Source organism: Podarcis cretensis, assembly GCF_951804945.1.
Source record: "Podarcis cretensis genome assembly, chromosome: 7".
NCBI lineage: Eukaryota > Metazoa > Chordata > Lepidosauria > Squamata > Lacertidae > Podarcis > Podarcis cretensis.
This window is the reverse complement of record NC_137176.1, coordinates 68,073,086-68,086,530: the sequence shown is the minus strand read 5'-3', so window position 1 is coordinate 68,086,530 and position 13,445 is coordinate 68,073,086. Positions and strand designations below refer to the sequence as shown.

The window sequence follows — 13,445 nt, the reverse complement described above, 5'->3', positions numbered from 1 at the left end:
CTGACTGGTGGGGAAGGAAAGGGGGAAGAAAAATGGGGGCTGGGATGGCTGAATGGAATATCTTAACAGATACCTTAAAAGGAATATCTTTAAAAATGGCTGGCCAGAACTCTGAACAAGAGTGCAGGTTCTGCTTGTTAACAGCCCCAGAGAAGAATGTGTCATAGGTGCATCCTCGAGGAGCCAATTTCTTGTGCATTCCTTTTTGTTGTTGTTTCTGATTTATTTTTTATTGCTTTTCTTCTTTCAAGCTGAACATCACTTTGTTTGCATTCCAAGATGGTTTGGGGTTCAAAATAGAACCCCAGACTTGGGTTAATGTGCCTAGAAGACAGTCGTACACTAGCAGGTCATCACACCACTAATCAGCACTGTACCTTGCAAAAAGCAATTCCATGAGCACCAAACCTGACATATGAAGCAGTTTTGGTGATGACTGAACATATATTGTGTGTTTCCTAGAAAATCAACCCCATGATCCTCCTGGTGTTGTAAAAGGATGGCAAATAATGAGTGCCCTCTCTCATAGTTAGTATTCTTTCCCTTTGTGCAATAACATTATTTAAGATATCTTTCCCATTAATGTTTAGCCCTTTTACAACTTTCAACAATCCTTTTATTGGAGCATCTACACACAATAAATCTGTTGAAGTGTTTATTGTTCCATTTTGTGTTATATAAGAGCTCTGATTTATCTCATATTCCTGAATGGTGACAGCACTCTTGATACTGTAATATATTGCTTCCATTTGCAGTACTTATCTGTTTTGATAAAGGTCACTTTTTCAGTTTCTTTTCTTTTTTGAAAAATAAGAATCTGTTTAAGTCAGTAGCAGAAAGCTTTGGGCCTGGGGTTTTAAAAAGAAACAAACAACCCCATTCTGTATAAAACAGGTATAACAGAAGTACTCTCTTAATCCCCACCCACAAAGAAGCATAGTAACATCTACCATATTTACTTGAATAATGTGCCATCAAATCTAATGTGCACCTTAATTTTCAGAACCTTGAAACCAAAAAAAGTATTCACTGGCGAATGTAAATGTGCCATTTAATCTAATGCACACCTTAATTTTCGCAATGTAATTTGGCCAAAAAAGTGAGTGTTAGATTTGAGTAAATATAGTAGTCTAGCACATGGTTGTATTCATTCAACTTGCTTTTATTATTGCTTGTTAGCCGCCCTGAGCCCGGCCTTGGCTGGGGAGGGCGGGGTATAAATAAAAATTATTATTATTAGTAGTAGTAGTAGTAGGCAAACTAAGGCCCAGGAGCCAGATGCAGCCCAATCGCCTTCTCAATCCGGCCCATGGACGGTCTGGGAATCCGCATGTTTTTACATGAGTAGAATGTGTGCTTTTATTTAAAATGCATCTCTGGGTTATTTGTGGGGCATAGGAATTTGTTCATCCCCCCCCCTCAAAATATAGTCCAGCCCCCCACAAGGTCTGAGGGACAGTGGACCAGCCCCCTGCTGAAAAAGTTTGCTGACCCCTGGTCTAGCATCTTGTTCTCATAGTAGCTAACCAAATGCCTATGGGAAGCCCAGACCTGGTAATGTCTGAAAATTGTCCCTTAAATTTTTGAAAAATCTGTGCTTACAGGGTGACTGGGTAGCACCACTGAGACCACAGCTACCTGCTAACTTAATTTGCTCAGAGGCAAATCTCTGACTTGTGTGCCAAGTCTTTTAAATATCTAGCAACACCCCTGCAGCCATCCAGGAGGACTGTTGTCACATTTTAAAAAACGCCATGTGTCCTGGTTCACAGCCTATGGTGAAACAATAATGTGTATCCACTCCCTAATACCTTAGATTGAATTAATTAATTTATTTATTAACCTCATTTATATACCAACTTTTCCTCCAAGATACTCAAGGTGGTGTACATGCGTTCCTCACTTCCAGTTTTATCCTCAGAACAACCTTATGAGGTTGGTTAGGACGAGAGGCAGTGACTGGCCCAAGGTCACCAAGTGAGCTTCATTGCTGAGTGGTAATTTGAACCCTGGCCTCCCAGGGTCCAACACTCCAACTGCTGAACCGCACTGGCTTGTATTTTATTGTATTAACATTTGTACTTTATGGAATACAAAAATGTGTGTGTGTATATATACAAACACATACATATATGAAGCAATTAAATGCAATTAAAAGTCACACAGCATATAGCACAGTGCATCACAATGTATGCTACAACATTCTATGCTACATAGCAAAGTCATTAATGGGTCCACCAATTCTCTCAGCAAATTTCAAGTTGTCGTAGGGGAGGGGGATGTTTCAGAACTTCTTCTGTAACCAACGACAACACACAGGCAGTTTGGTACACGTCCAGCTAACACAGAAGAGAAAAATTAGAAATAACTGTTACGGTATGTTTGTTTGTTTTGCCTGACCTTGTAAGAGTTATCAAGACCAAAGATACCATGGTAACAAGCCATTCCAGGATGTTTAGGGCCTAAGTTTCTAAGAATCGGAACGCCACTCTTTTCACAATAGCACTGGCGTGAGGGAGGGTGGCTAACTGAAATGAGTCCTTTGGAAAGAAGAACAAGGTGAATTTAAAAGGAAATCTGTCATCCTCATGCCAGCTACATGAAAAACATCTACATCTGGCGCTGTTCCCACTTTTCACTTAGAATGTCATGCTCCCCATGAAGAAGTGCTACCATTTTGCGATGTGCCATTGCATAATGCAATAAAGACCCTTATTTGTTATGATAGGATTCCATTAACGCCTTTCAGTGTGTCAGTGAAGCTGACACTTCACTCCGTTTTATTAAAGCAGTGTAATTATTGTAATGCCCAATCCTGTCTCAGTAGGTGAGGTTCTCTCGTCGATGCAATTAAAACTGCATCTCTCCCTAGTTCAGAGTTTGGCTAGCTCTGGTCCTGGTGTGACACCGTCAGGAGGATCTGGCTGACTGTTAGTGGAAACCGGATGATGGACTAGAGAGGGCCTTGATCTGATCAAGCAAGGTGATTCTTATGTTCTTATGTGCCCATACTGTTGAGAATCTATGGTGGCACAGTGGCGTCAGGGCTTGAACTGAGAACTCTGCGTCTGTGTGCAGCAGCCCTGATCAGTGAACCACTGGACTGTATGATGCAATGTCTGCCTAGGCCCTGCACTAATCCTGCCCACCCAGGCTGGATTTACCTAGACAGGAGGGACTATCACAGACCACCCTTGTTCCAGGTAAGCCTTTGTGTTCCTGTATCCTTAGGGCCCAGTTTCCGGCTTGGTTCTTGATCCTGCCTCCTGGTTTGTCATTCAGTCCAGACTCCAGACTACTGGTTTGGGCCCCAAACTCCTCAAGGCCAAAAATGCAGGCAGCTATGCTGATCTAAACTTAGCCGTTGCTCACACCACACATTAGCCCTGCCTTTGGTGAGGTGAGGAACCATTTTGGCTCTGCAGGCCAAATTTGACATGTGGGTGGGACCTCCCACCTGTCAATCAAGTGACATCACAAATAACATCACACTTTGAAATCCCAAAGTCAGGACTTCAAAGAACCTTGCAGGCAGCAATGCACTACTAAAATGAAGCCCACCTTCCTTTTAGCAGTGTGCTGCTACTATTTATTTATTTATCTATCTACCGTACTTATTTATTATTGGCATTCATATCCTACCTTCCCTCCAATAAGCTCAAGGTTCTCCCCCTTCTCATTTAATACTCACAGCAACTTTGTAAAGCAGGTCATTCTGAGAAGCAGTGACTGGCGCAAGGTCACCCAGTGAGCTGAGTGGAGATTTGAACCCTGGTCTCCCAGGTCCTAGCCCGACACTTTAACCACTACACCATACCAGATCTCTGCTTCTGTTTGTCTCCCCCCCCCCAATCTCTGTGAATCTAACATTAGCTTCAAGGGAGAGGGGAGAGTGAGGGGTTCAGGAGGAAAGGGTTAAGTACTTTCTCTCAAGAGTGCTGCTTCCTTGATCTTCAATTAATAGAGAAAAATGCTTTGGGCATCACAGATCTCCCACCTCACATCTAGCTTAGGCTGCACTGCGCAGTCATAAAACAGTTTTCACAGGACCAGCCAAGGGTAGAATTAATGTTAAAAGATCTGAAATAGTCACATTCTCTGGCTTGTTAAACAAATAACAGAGCAGGCCTGAACAAGTGGCTTCTGAACTGTGCATCCTGAGTTCATGGAGCACAAAACCCTCAGGAGCTTCTGTGTCATATAGTTTTATGGCCAACTATGCTGCAGTTTGGACTTGATTCCAGGAATGAAACTGTGATTCTGCGTTAATGAGCTGCAAAGGTGTCCCATCCTTCTCATTAGTAATGTTGGGATTAAGTCCAAGTCCCAGGGGCAGTTTACTGTATTCTTCCGATTTTTATTAAATGTAAATGTCAGGGTTGAACTTTTGGAGCATAAGGGCAACCTTTCGCTAGTGCAACCATCAGCAGTTGTGCACCGTACTTCTGCATCATGCTTCCAACACTGGGCAATTACCAGATCAGCATATGACAGTCTTTGTTATAATGAACGGCATATTCCAGTGCCCCAGCCTTCATATTTTGCATTTCAGAAAGTCAGTGTGGTGTAGTGGTTAGTATTGGTCTACAGCCTGGGGGACCAGAGTTCAAATCCTCACTCAGCCACAAAATTATCTTGGTGACCTTGAGCTACCCAGCCTAACCTGCCTCATAGGGTTGTTGTGAGAATAAACCTGGGAAGAGGAAACTATGTCTGCCAATTTGAGCTTTTTGATGAAAAGATGGGATAAAAATCTGGTAAATAAACAAACAAGTTTATTATTGCAGGATATGGCTTGAGCTGGGTGGGTGTTATTGTGACCAATTTTGCTCAGTAGCTAAGGAAACTGGTCCTGGTATAGCCTAGTGGCTAATCATGTGAGCAAATGTGCAAATTTAGAAGTAAATACTATAATTTGAATAGAAATACATCTCACCAAAGTGGGGAAGCCAGAGCAGGTGACCTGTGCTAACTCAGTTGGTGGGCACCTGCCAGGCACCTGGTCCTTATTAATTTTTATTCTTAAGATGAACTTTGAATGGGCACTCTTTGAAAGAAAGGGTGCCTTCAAAGAGAGGACTGTCTTTGGTAAAGTAGAGTACATGACAACCCAATTTAAGCACCTGTAGCCTGACATGTTTTCCAATTCAAAACAGACCAGTTGATAACAAATTCACCCCAACACACACACACACCGGTACATCACACCATGGAATTCAATGGTGCCACATATACTTCTGAAAGTGGCAGACATATTGCAGTCTTTCATTTGCTAGAAGTATTTGGTTTAAGTCTGGGAATGAAGAAGTCAGTATCATAATTACAGGACATCCCTTTTTAAAAAAGACCTATAAATTTTGAACCAACATTAAATAAACCTGGGGGGATGGGAAATTTGAAAGAAAGAGAGATTGGGTGAGGGATGAACCCAAGGCTTAAAATCTAAAAGATCTAGAAACCTACTTGGTATGTTTAAAATATTGCAATTCTACAGTTCAGCCATAACTCTAATTAGCGCTAGGATATATTTAGAAATGTCTTGAGAAAACTCTTGTGATCTCTGGAAGCAGGATGAAGTGTGAACCAGCTTTCATTCAAGACTGTGTCTTCTCCCTACCACAAACAATACCAGTTAAAGAGAACCATTTAAAGAGCACCTTTTTATCCCGCTGGGCCCTAAGGCTGCAGTCTTGCACCCACTTACCTGGGAATAAGACCCATTCAACTCAGTTGCACTTATTTCTTAGACATTTATAGGACTGTGCTGTTAATCATTCTATGAACTTTATATATAAACACGAAAGTGTAACCATCTCTGGAATGGAACTCAGCATCCAGCTGGCATATCTTGGTAGTTCACACAAATAAGGGAAGGAGATATTTTTGGCCAAGGACATCAGGACAAGCCCCTCTTATTACAGAAAGTGCATTGCAGTGTTACCTTGGTTTACGAACCTAATCCGTTCTGAAAGTCTGTTCTTAAACCAAAGCGTTCTTAAACCAAAGCGTGCTTTCCCATAGAAGCGGGGGACTCAATTTACAAATGGAACACACTCAACAGGAAGCGAAACATGTTCGTATTCAAAACAAAGTTCACAAACCAAAACACCTACTTCCGGGTTTGCAGCGTTCTTAATCCAAGTTGTTCACAAACTAAGATGTTCTTAAACCAAGGTACCACTGTACAGGTTTTTATAGTACTGTACAGGTTTTCCCCACCCTGACAAAACAGTTGCTACATTTTTGCATCTATTCATGTAAATTAGCAAAGGCAGTTTTTATGCAAATATGTGCCCCTTTTTGACCTCCTTTATCCATTTTTGAGCAACAACTGTTGCCTCAGGCCTGGTTCCTCATTCTGTGGAATTTGTCAAATGCAACAGTTGCTCTTGAGATTCCTACACCTTACCTTGCCCTTTTTGGAACTTGACTTGAATTCAAGAACGTAAAAAGTTCAGGCGAAAGGCCTATCTAGCATCTGTTCTCACAGTGGTCAGCCAGATGCCCAGGGGAAGCTCACAAGTGGAAGCTGAGTGCAAGAACACGCTCCCCAACTGCAAATCTGTCTGTGGGTTCTCTGATCTTGGGTTCCAGACCTTGACTTCAGGTTGACCTGAACTACATACTGTTGCAGACCACCCCAATTTCCGAGCAGTGCAATATTCCAGGCACTTACCCAGGGCTCATGTTTCCTTTGGAACGAGACACAACAGAGATTGTGGCATCTATATATATATATATATATATATATATATATATATATATATATATATGGCTTATTTACACATTTATACAACCTAAGCCTACAATGGAGGGCTTTCATCTCCCATAGTCGCAGTCTTGGATTAAAACAGAAACCAAGCATTGTTCTCTCTCCCTCTCTCCAGCTTGTAGCTTTTTCTTCTAGTTTGCATCACTGCCCCAAACTCTCTGCCCTCCACCCTGACTTTTTCTTTCTAACTATCCGCAAGTTGAGGAAGTGGTCCCACCCATTTGCCATCTTGCACCCCCCACCCATGTGCTGTCTCACACAGAGCCCCTTCTCCTTAATGGCCCATCACTCAAGTGATCACCTCAACAGGAACCTATCCAGGCTTATATTTTAACACTTTCTGGATTCAGAGGTTAGAAGGATCTCGGCATACAGCCTACCCCCACCCAAATTCATAACAATACTCTTCTTTGGCCCTTCCAATGAACCGTGTGTGGGTCTGCCTGTCTGACTCTCCATGGTCCTGACATCAGAGTAACACACATACACCTGGAACCATGTGGAGAAAAACAGTGAATAAGGTAGCAAGGGAGTCCCCTTTCTTTCCACTGCCCCTCTCCTCCAAACTGCCCCCTTCAGAAACAGTCTTGCCCTAATATCAGAAGACTTTGAGGTTTTGTTCCATATGTTCATATGTAAGGGAATTCCTCCCTCAACCTGTTTTGAAGGGCAGGCCAAGATATGTCTCGTGTCTTCAAAACTGCTTTGATTAGTACTCTTGAATGTTTGACATCACTACTGCTGCAGCTTGACTTCCCTTCACATAAGAGGTTTCTCCCACTGTAAAAGTCACTCCACCCAACATTAGCTTACGTAGGAGAGAACACTCTTTCAGTTGTGTAATTTGGGAAGCATACAAATATGTAATTGTGCTGAATGGATAACTAACCATTCATTAGGCTGAGCACATTGGTTCATTCATCAATATAAAGCATGTAAAGGCTGACATGTAAATATAAATATGCAATTAAATGTGGAGATATTCCTTTGCTGGATCAAACAAAAGCCCAGTCCCTACTCCACTGTTTCCAACAGTGGTCAGCTGCATAACTTTTGGTGCTCATATGCAGGGGGCTGAGGTGATGTTGTTCCTATTTGTTTCTAGCAACTTACACCTAGAGCAGGGGTCAGCAACCTTTTTCAGCTGTGGGCCGGTCCACTGTCCCTCAGACTTTGTGGGGTACCGGACTATATATTTTTTTTGCGGGGGGGAGAACGAACTCCTGTGCCCCACAAATAACCCAAAGATGCATTTAAAATAAAAGGACACATTCTACTCATGTAAAAACTCGCTGATTCCCGGACCGTCTGCAGGCTGGATTGAGAAGGCGATTGGGCTGCATCCGGCCCCTTGGCCTTAGGTTGCCTACCTCTGACCTAGCGGTATCTTGTTTCTCTGTATATGGAGCATCCACTTAACTGCCATGCCTAACAGTTTCCTTTTCATCAACCTCAGTCGGTTTAAAACCTGGGTTTCTGTGCATTCGAAACTGAATTAGAGTCACTCAAAAATGCACATAAATATCACAGGAGAGGCTAAAAGGCGGAAATATGGTTTCTATTTTGTTTCCTACATTTTAAACAGAATTGTGAGATGGCACTGAAAACACATGAGGAGGTGGAGTGGGGGATCTCATAATGAGTTTCACATGCTATGGAGTTTGCACGGCTGGAATTTATTATGAAAAACTTATTTTTACTTTTTGGCTAGACGTCTGCTACAAATTCAAGGAAAAGGCTGTAAATAAATATTGCAAAGCCTACTGAAATGCTGTACTTTGAAAGGTATGAAAACATGTCAATACCAAGCAAAGAAAAAGCAAGGTTAGTCCTTAAAGTTTCAGTGAAAGTTTATTTTTGTCTAATAAATTGTTCTGGATTCCCCATAATGACTGATCGTCATATGCTGTGGAACGCCCTGAGATCTATGGATGAAGAATAACATACAAATTGTAATAAATAATAATATTAATCTTGACGAAACCTGAATTTGTGGTCCCACTATCAAGCATGGCGTTTTAGGCTGTTGCCATCTGCCAATACAGTAATAATCTCTAATATTGGCTAGAAGTTTGAGAAAACAATGCCTCTTTCAAAGTGATCAAGTAGTTCAGTGTATAGATGTTAAAAAAAAAAGCTTGCCTATACAACACTGCAAGTGCAGCAAATGCAGTAGATATGTCCCCTTTTGATCTACATTCCACTTTAAATTGCTGGAAAAGCCTTGTTTCCCCCTATAGGTCAGATCAGTTCCAGCAAAAATAATAGGTAAGTGCTCATTAATTTCATGAATCCTTGACCCAGCAGCATTCAGTTGCTTGGAAGCTGCTTAGGATTCTGTGCACAGATGAGGCCAAATTCACACACATGCAAAATCAGTGTCATGATCTTTCTCATTCATTTCATAGCCTTTACCAAGTTACCTTTATCTGTATTTCCATCTCTCTCCACCCTAAACTGTCTGGTTTTTCAGATTTTCTGGGTTAATCCATTATCTCCTTCATCAGTTCCATATAACACCTAAAAAAAAACTAGGAGGAGTTTGGCCATGGAAGAATAAGAAAATACAAAATTATTGTATTAGGCAATGATGTCACATAATTTTACTGGCCTCTGTCCATTTTGTGTGGTCAAAAACTTAGGCTGCAGTCCTAACCATGACTACTCAGAGTAAGTCCTACTGAATTCACTAGGGCTTACTTCAAGGAAAGTGAGATTAGGATTGCCGCCTTAGTGGATCGTAGCTGCCCTTAGAGCTGTGCAGATAACAATAATTGTGGGCCACTCAGCATTACAAGTTAAATATCTGTTTCTTCCATGCAATGGAGAAATTTCACATGATATTATGTTGGCAAAGCACTCATCTGTATCTATGTATATCTATGAAATCTACCTATAGGAAAGAGCATGGTTTATGGGTCAGTGATGTGGGTCACAGAATATGGCTAAGCTTGGGTCTCCTTTCATGTTAATTAATTCAGTACTCTGCATAAATAGAAGATAGGAGTAAACCTGGGGCCACATAATCAGATGTTTACAAAGTGTTTGCAATCCTGAGTAATACTCAGAGCCAACATGTTACATTTCCTTGTCTGTGATATAACAAGCCTTCTGACTTAATTCTGTTTACATCTGGATCTATAGTCAGTTGTGTTTATCATCCAACATAACAACCTTGGCAGAGCTGACTCATTGTTTCTGCTGGTGGCGTAATAGTTGTCTGTACTGTTTTTCCAACACATTGTGTTCCAAATAGAGCCATCTGTGCTGCACTGCATTGGTTAGAGGTCATTGCTTTTTCAGTTTATTTTCATTCATTAAGAAAAAACACCAGTCACTTAATAACAAAACAGAGTGGGGCACTTACACAAAACTAGGAGAAACTGATTTCTCAAATAAATATTTCTTTCTCCCTCCTCATTTATAGATCAAGCTGCCCTTACATTTGATACTGAACACAAGACATTCCAGTTCCTTTAGCTGTGTTAAATCACTCAATCAGGGTATCGGTGAATGGACAGGAAGTTATAAAATGTGAGGATTTGAGATGTTATAAATTGTACTCCAAATCTGGCCCAGCATGGGAATATCTAGGACAATTAATATATAATATCTGATTTCTGAACAGGATTGGAGGGCAAGGGAGATGATATAATTTTTAAGGAAGCAGAAACCAAGTTTGGCCACAAGCCATATCATTTAACCTAGAAGTCCCCCCCACCACCCATGAAAGATACATAGTGGTAGGTAGTCCATGGTAAGAGAAAGGCATACTGCACATGCTCAGAGGCATCCTTTTTCTTCTTCACAGTAAAACAGAACCTCTTGCTGAAGCTTCACCCCTGATATGTTTATCCAAGTTTTGACCATTTAATTAGGGAGTTTCTATGGGCCTTGGAATGCAGGACCAATGTTTTCCCCATTGCTTCATAGAAGCAAGCTATGTGGTGCTCTGTAGTATTAAAGCTGTGACATCAAACAAGGAAGCAGAACCAATTGCTCCGAGTACCAGACTTAAAAGGCTAACAAAGACCCTCTATGCCCCCACAAAGGACCTGAAATAGCTGACCTACCTGTTTGTTGAGAGATAGTTTTTTCTTCCCTTTTTCTGTCCCATTTGCACACCTGCAGCAAGACTTCATAACTGCAAGAGTTTTGGTATGATGGATATCTACAGTCTTCTGATATTATTACCATTTTGAAAAGAGATACTGAGGGTTTTTAAAAAATGCATTCCTTACAAATATGATAAAATCTCTAACAATGGGAGGATGTTTGGGAGAACCAGCAGCTGTGTTATCACAGGAGTGGCACCCAGAACATGGGAGTAACTTCTCAATCTGTAAAAAGTGCCGCTGTTGTTTGCTCCCATAAGGAATCCTGACTTTTACAAAGCCAACTGCTTTTCATAAATCAGGACAAGTTCTGCAACTTTTCCCCAGCTGTAACTTAACAATTGCCAATGGCAGGCAGTTCAGCTGCATACCTTTAGGGTGGGAAAGCAGACTTGGGGGGAAAAGATGCTTTTTAAAAACATGGTCTACTTGTAATATGCTCATTTTAAACATGCTGTTGAACTACTTGCTTGAGCAACTGCTGACACTTATTCAAGCACATACCAGACCATAAATAATACCTGTAAGTTAACACTAGCTGCCTTTTAGGTACCTTGAGCCATATTTAAAGGCCTTATTTCCCCCTCTCCTGTTTTATTTATGTCTCTATGATCTAGGTGCCTAACATCAGATATGTAAGACTGAAAGTGTTGTCTCTGCCCTTTACTAACTCCGTTCTGTGCTGTGCTGAGTTTTCCTGTGAGGTTCTGACCGCAGTGTAATACTCTTGAGTGCAACGTGAGGATGTGAGCACAGTATGAGTTTGATGAAGCTCAGGAACAGGTCTTTACCTGAAAACAGTCCTTGCCCCTTATGTTTTCCCAATAGCTATATATTCCTGTGTCCCAGGCTGAAGCACATAACAGAAATAATTAGTTGCAGATGACACATTAGTCTCAAAATGTTTGTTACTGAATTGGATATTTTCAGGAAGTAAAGGGAATTTCCTTAAAAATATGTTCCTAGGAGCCCTTCAATCTAACTTCCTGGGGAATGTAGCTGCAGTAAACAAGAAAGACCAGATGCTTCCTCAAATCCTCCAAACATCAAGCGAGGGAATATATGCAATCCCTTCCCAAATTGCATAATCACTGGAACTTGCTGGCTTTTCACATCACATCATAATGAGCCGGGAACACTTAAGGTTAGGTAAAACTGCCAGGTTCTGTTCACTTAAGAGCAAGAGAGAAAGGTGCTGGGGTTAAACCTGCCTTTATCTAGTAAAAATGTCTACTCTGATAATAATAACCTGATCCCCAATGTATGGGGTTAGCTTAACTATACAGTAGTTAGTAGCATAGGAGAGACACATCCTTAGTGTGGTGTGGTGTAGTGGTTAAGAGCGGTAGTCTCGTAATCTGGTGAACCGGGTTCGCGTCTCCACTTCTTCACATGTAGCTGCTGGGTGACCTTGGGCTAGTCACACTTCTTTGAAGTCTCTCAGCCCCACTCACCTTACAGAGTGTTTGTTGTGGGGGAGGAAGGGAAAGGAGAATGTTAGCCACTTAGAGACTCCTTCGGGTAGTGATAAAGCGGGATATCAAATCCAAACTCTTCTTCTTCTTCTTCTTCTTAGTTTACGTCCCATAATCTGGTTTGATCCTTTATTGTCATTGTGAAATACGGAGGCAGGGGAGAGATGGGAAGGAGGAAGTTTAGAGATGTACCAGTGTGATGTATTATGAGATGAGTGATCACACAGGAAAAAAAGGGTTACATAATTTAAGGGAAGCCTTGATGAGCAGGAGCAATGGCATCACGGGATATGATGTAACACCAACCATCAACGGTTAAAAGTCCAGTTCTCTCTAAGGTGAGTTATGTCACTGAAGTATGCCATCTTGGGTGATGATACTGCTTGTCCCAGTTGGAAAAGCACGAGGCAAAGGCAATACGGACATATTCTTCTAGATTTCTGGGCGGAAAGTATGCAGGCTTTAATTAATCTATTGCAGCCTTCAACAACTTAGTGCCTTCCCAGCATGGTCAACAGTCAGCGAAGTTGGGAGTTATAGTCTAAAACATCTGGAGGGCACCAGGTGTGTGGAATGCCTGGTTCTCTTAAGTCGTGGCAACTGTACCAGAGCTAGAATACAGATCTATATGTTCCAGGATCCGTGAGAGCACAAATTATTTTTATATACAATGGAACCTTGCATTACATATGATTCAGGTTACATATGCTTCAGGTTACAGACTCAGCTAACCCAGAAATAGTACCTCGGGTTAAGAACTTTGCTTCAGGATGAGAACAGAAATTGTGCTCCAGTGGCACAACAGCAGCAGGAGGCCCCATTAGCTAAAGTGCTGCTTCAGGTTAAGAACAGTTTTAGGTTAAGAACGGACCTCCAGAATGAACTAAGTACTTAACCCAAGGTATCACTGTATATATAATTTTTTTATTTGATTTTCAAAAAATATAAGCATACATCAAAAAACAATTCAATATCCAAATATTGAGATTGCTCTGAACTGCCTGACTTCCCCCCAATCCTTCCATGGGTCCTAATGATAATATTTACAACTGCATATCAACACTTGTCCAAATTTTTATCCTT

General features: G+C 41.4%; 1 protein-coding gene across 4 annotated transcripts in view; it reads right to left on the bottom strand.

Moving 5' to 3' along the window:
- DPY19L4 (dpy-19 like 4) overlaps nucleotides 1–13,445 on the bottom strand; it is a 72,231-nt gene that overhangs the window by 44,706 nt on the left and 14,080 nt on the right. For 2 of the 4 annotated variants that reach the window (XM_079984718.1, XM_079984717.1), the window contains exon 1: nucleotides 10,846–10,984. The exons of the other annotated variants lie outside the window; for them this stretch is intronic. In XM_079984718.1, the coding sequence (XP_079840844.1) occupies nucleotides 10,846–10,969 (124 nt within the window). In that variant the 5' untranslated portion in view covers nucleotides 10,970–10,984. Of the gene's footprint in view, nucleotides 1–10,845; nucleotides 10,985–13,445 lie in introns of those variants that run through there. 4 annotated transcript variants of the gene reach the window in all.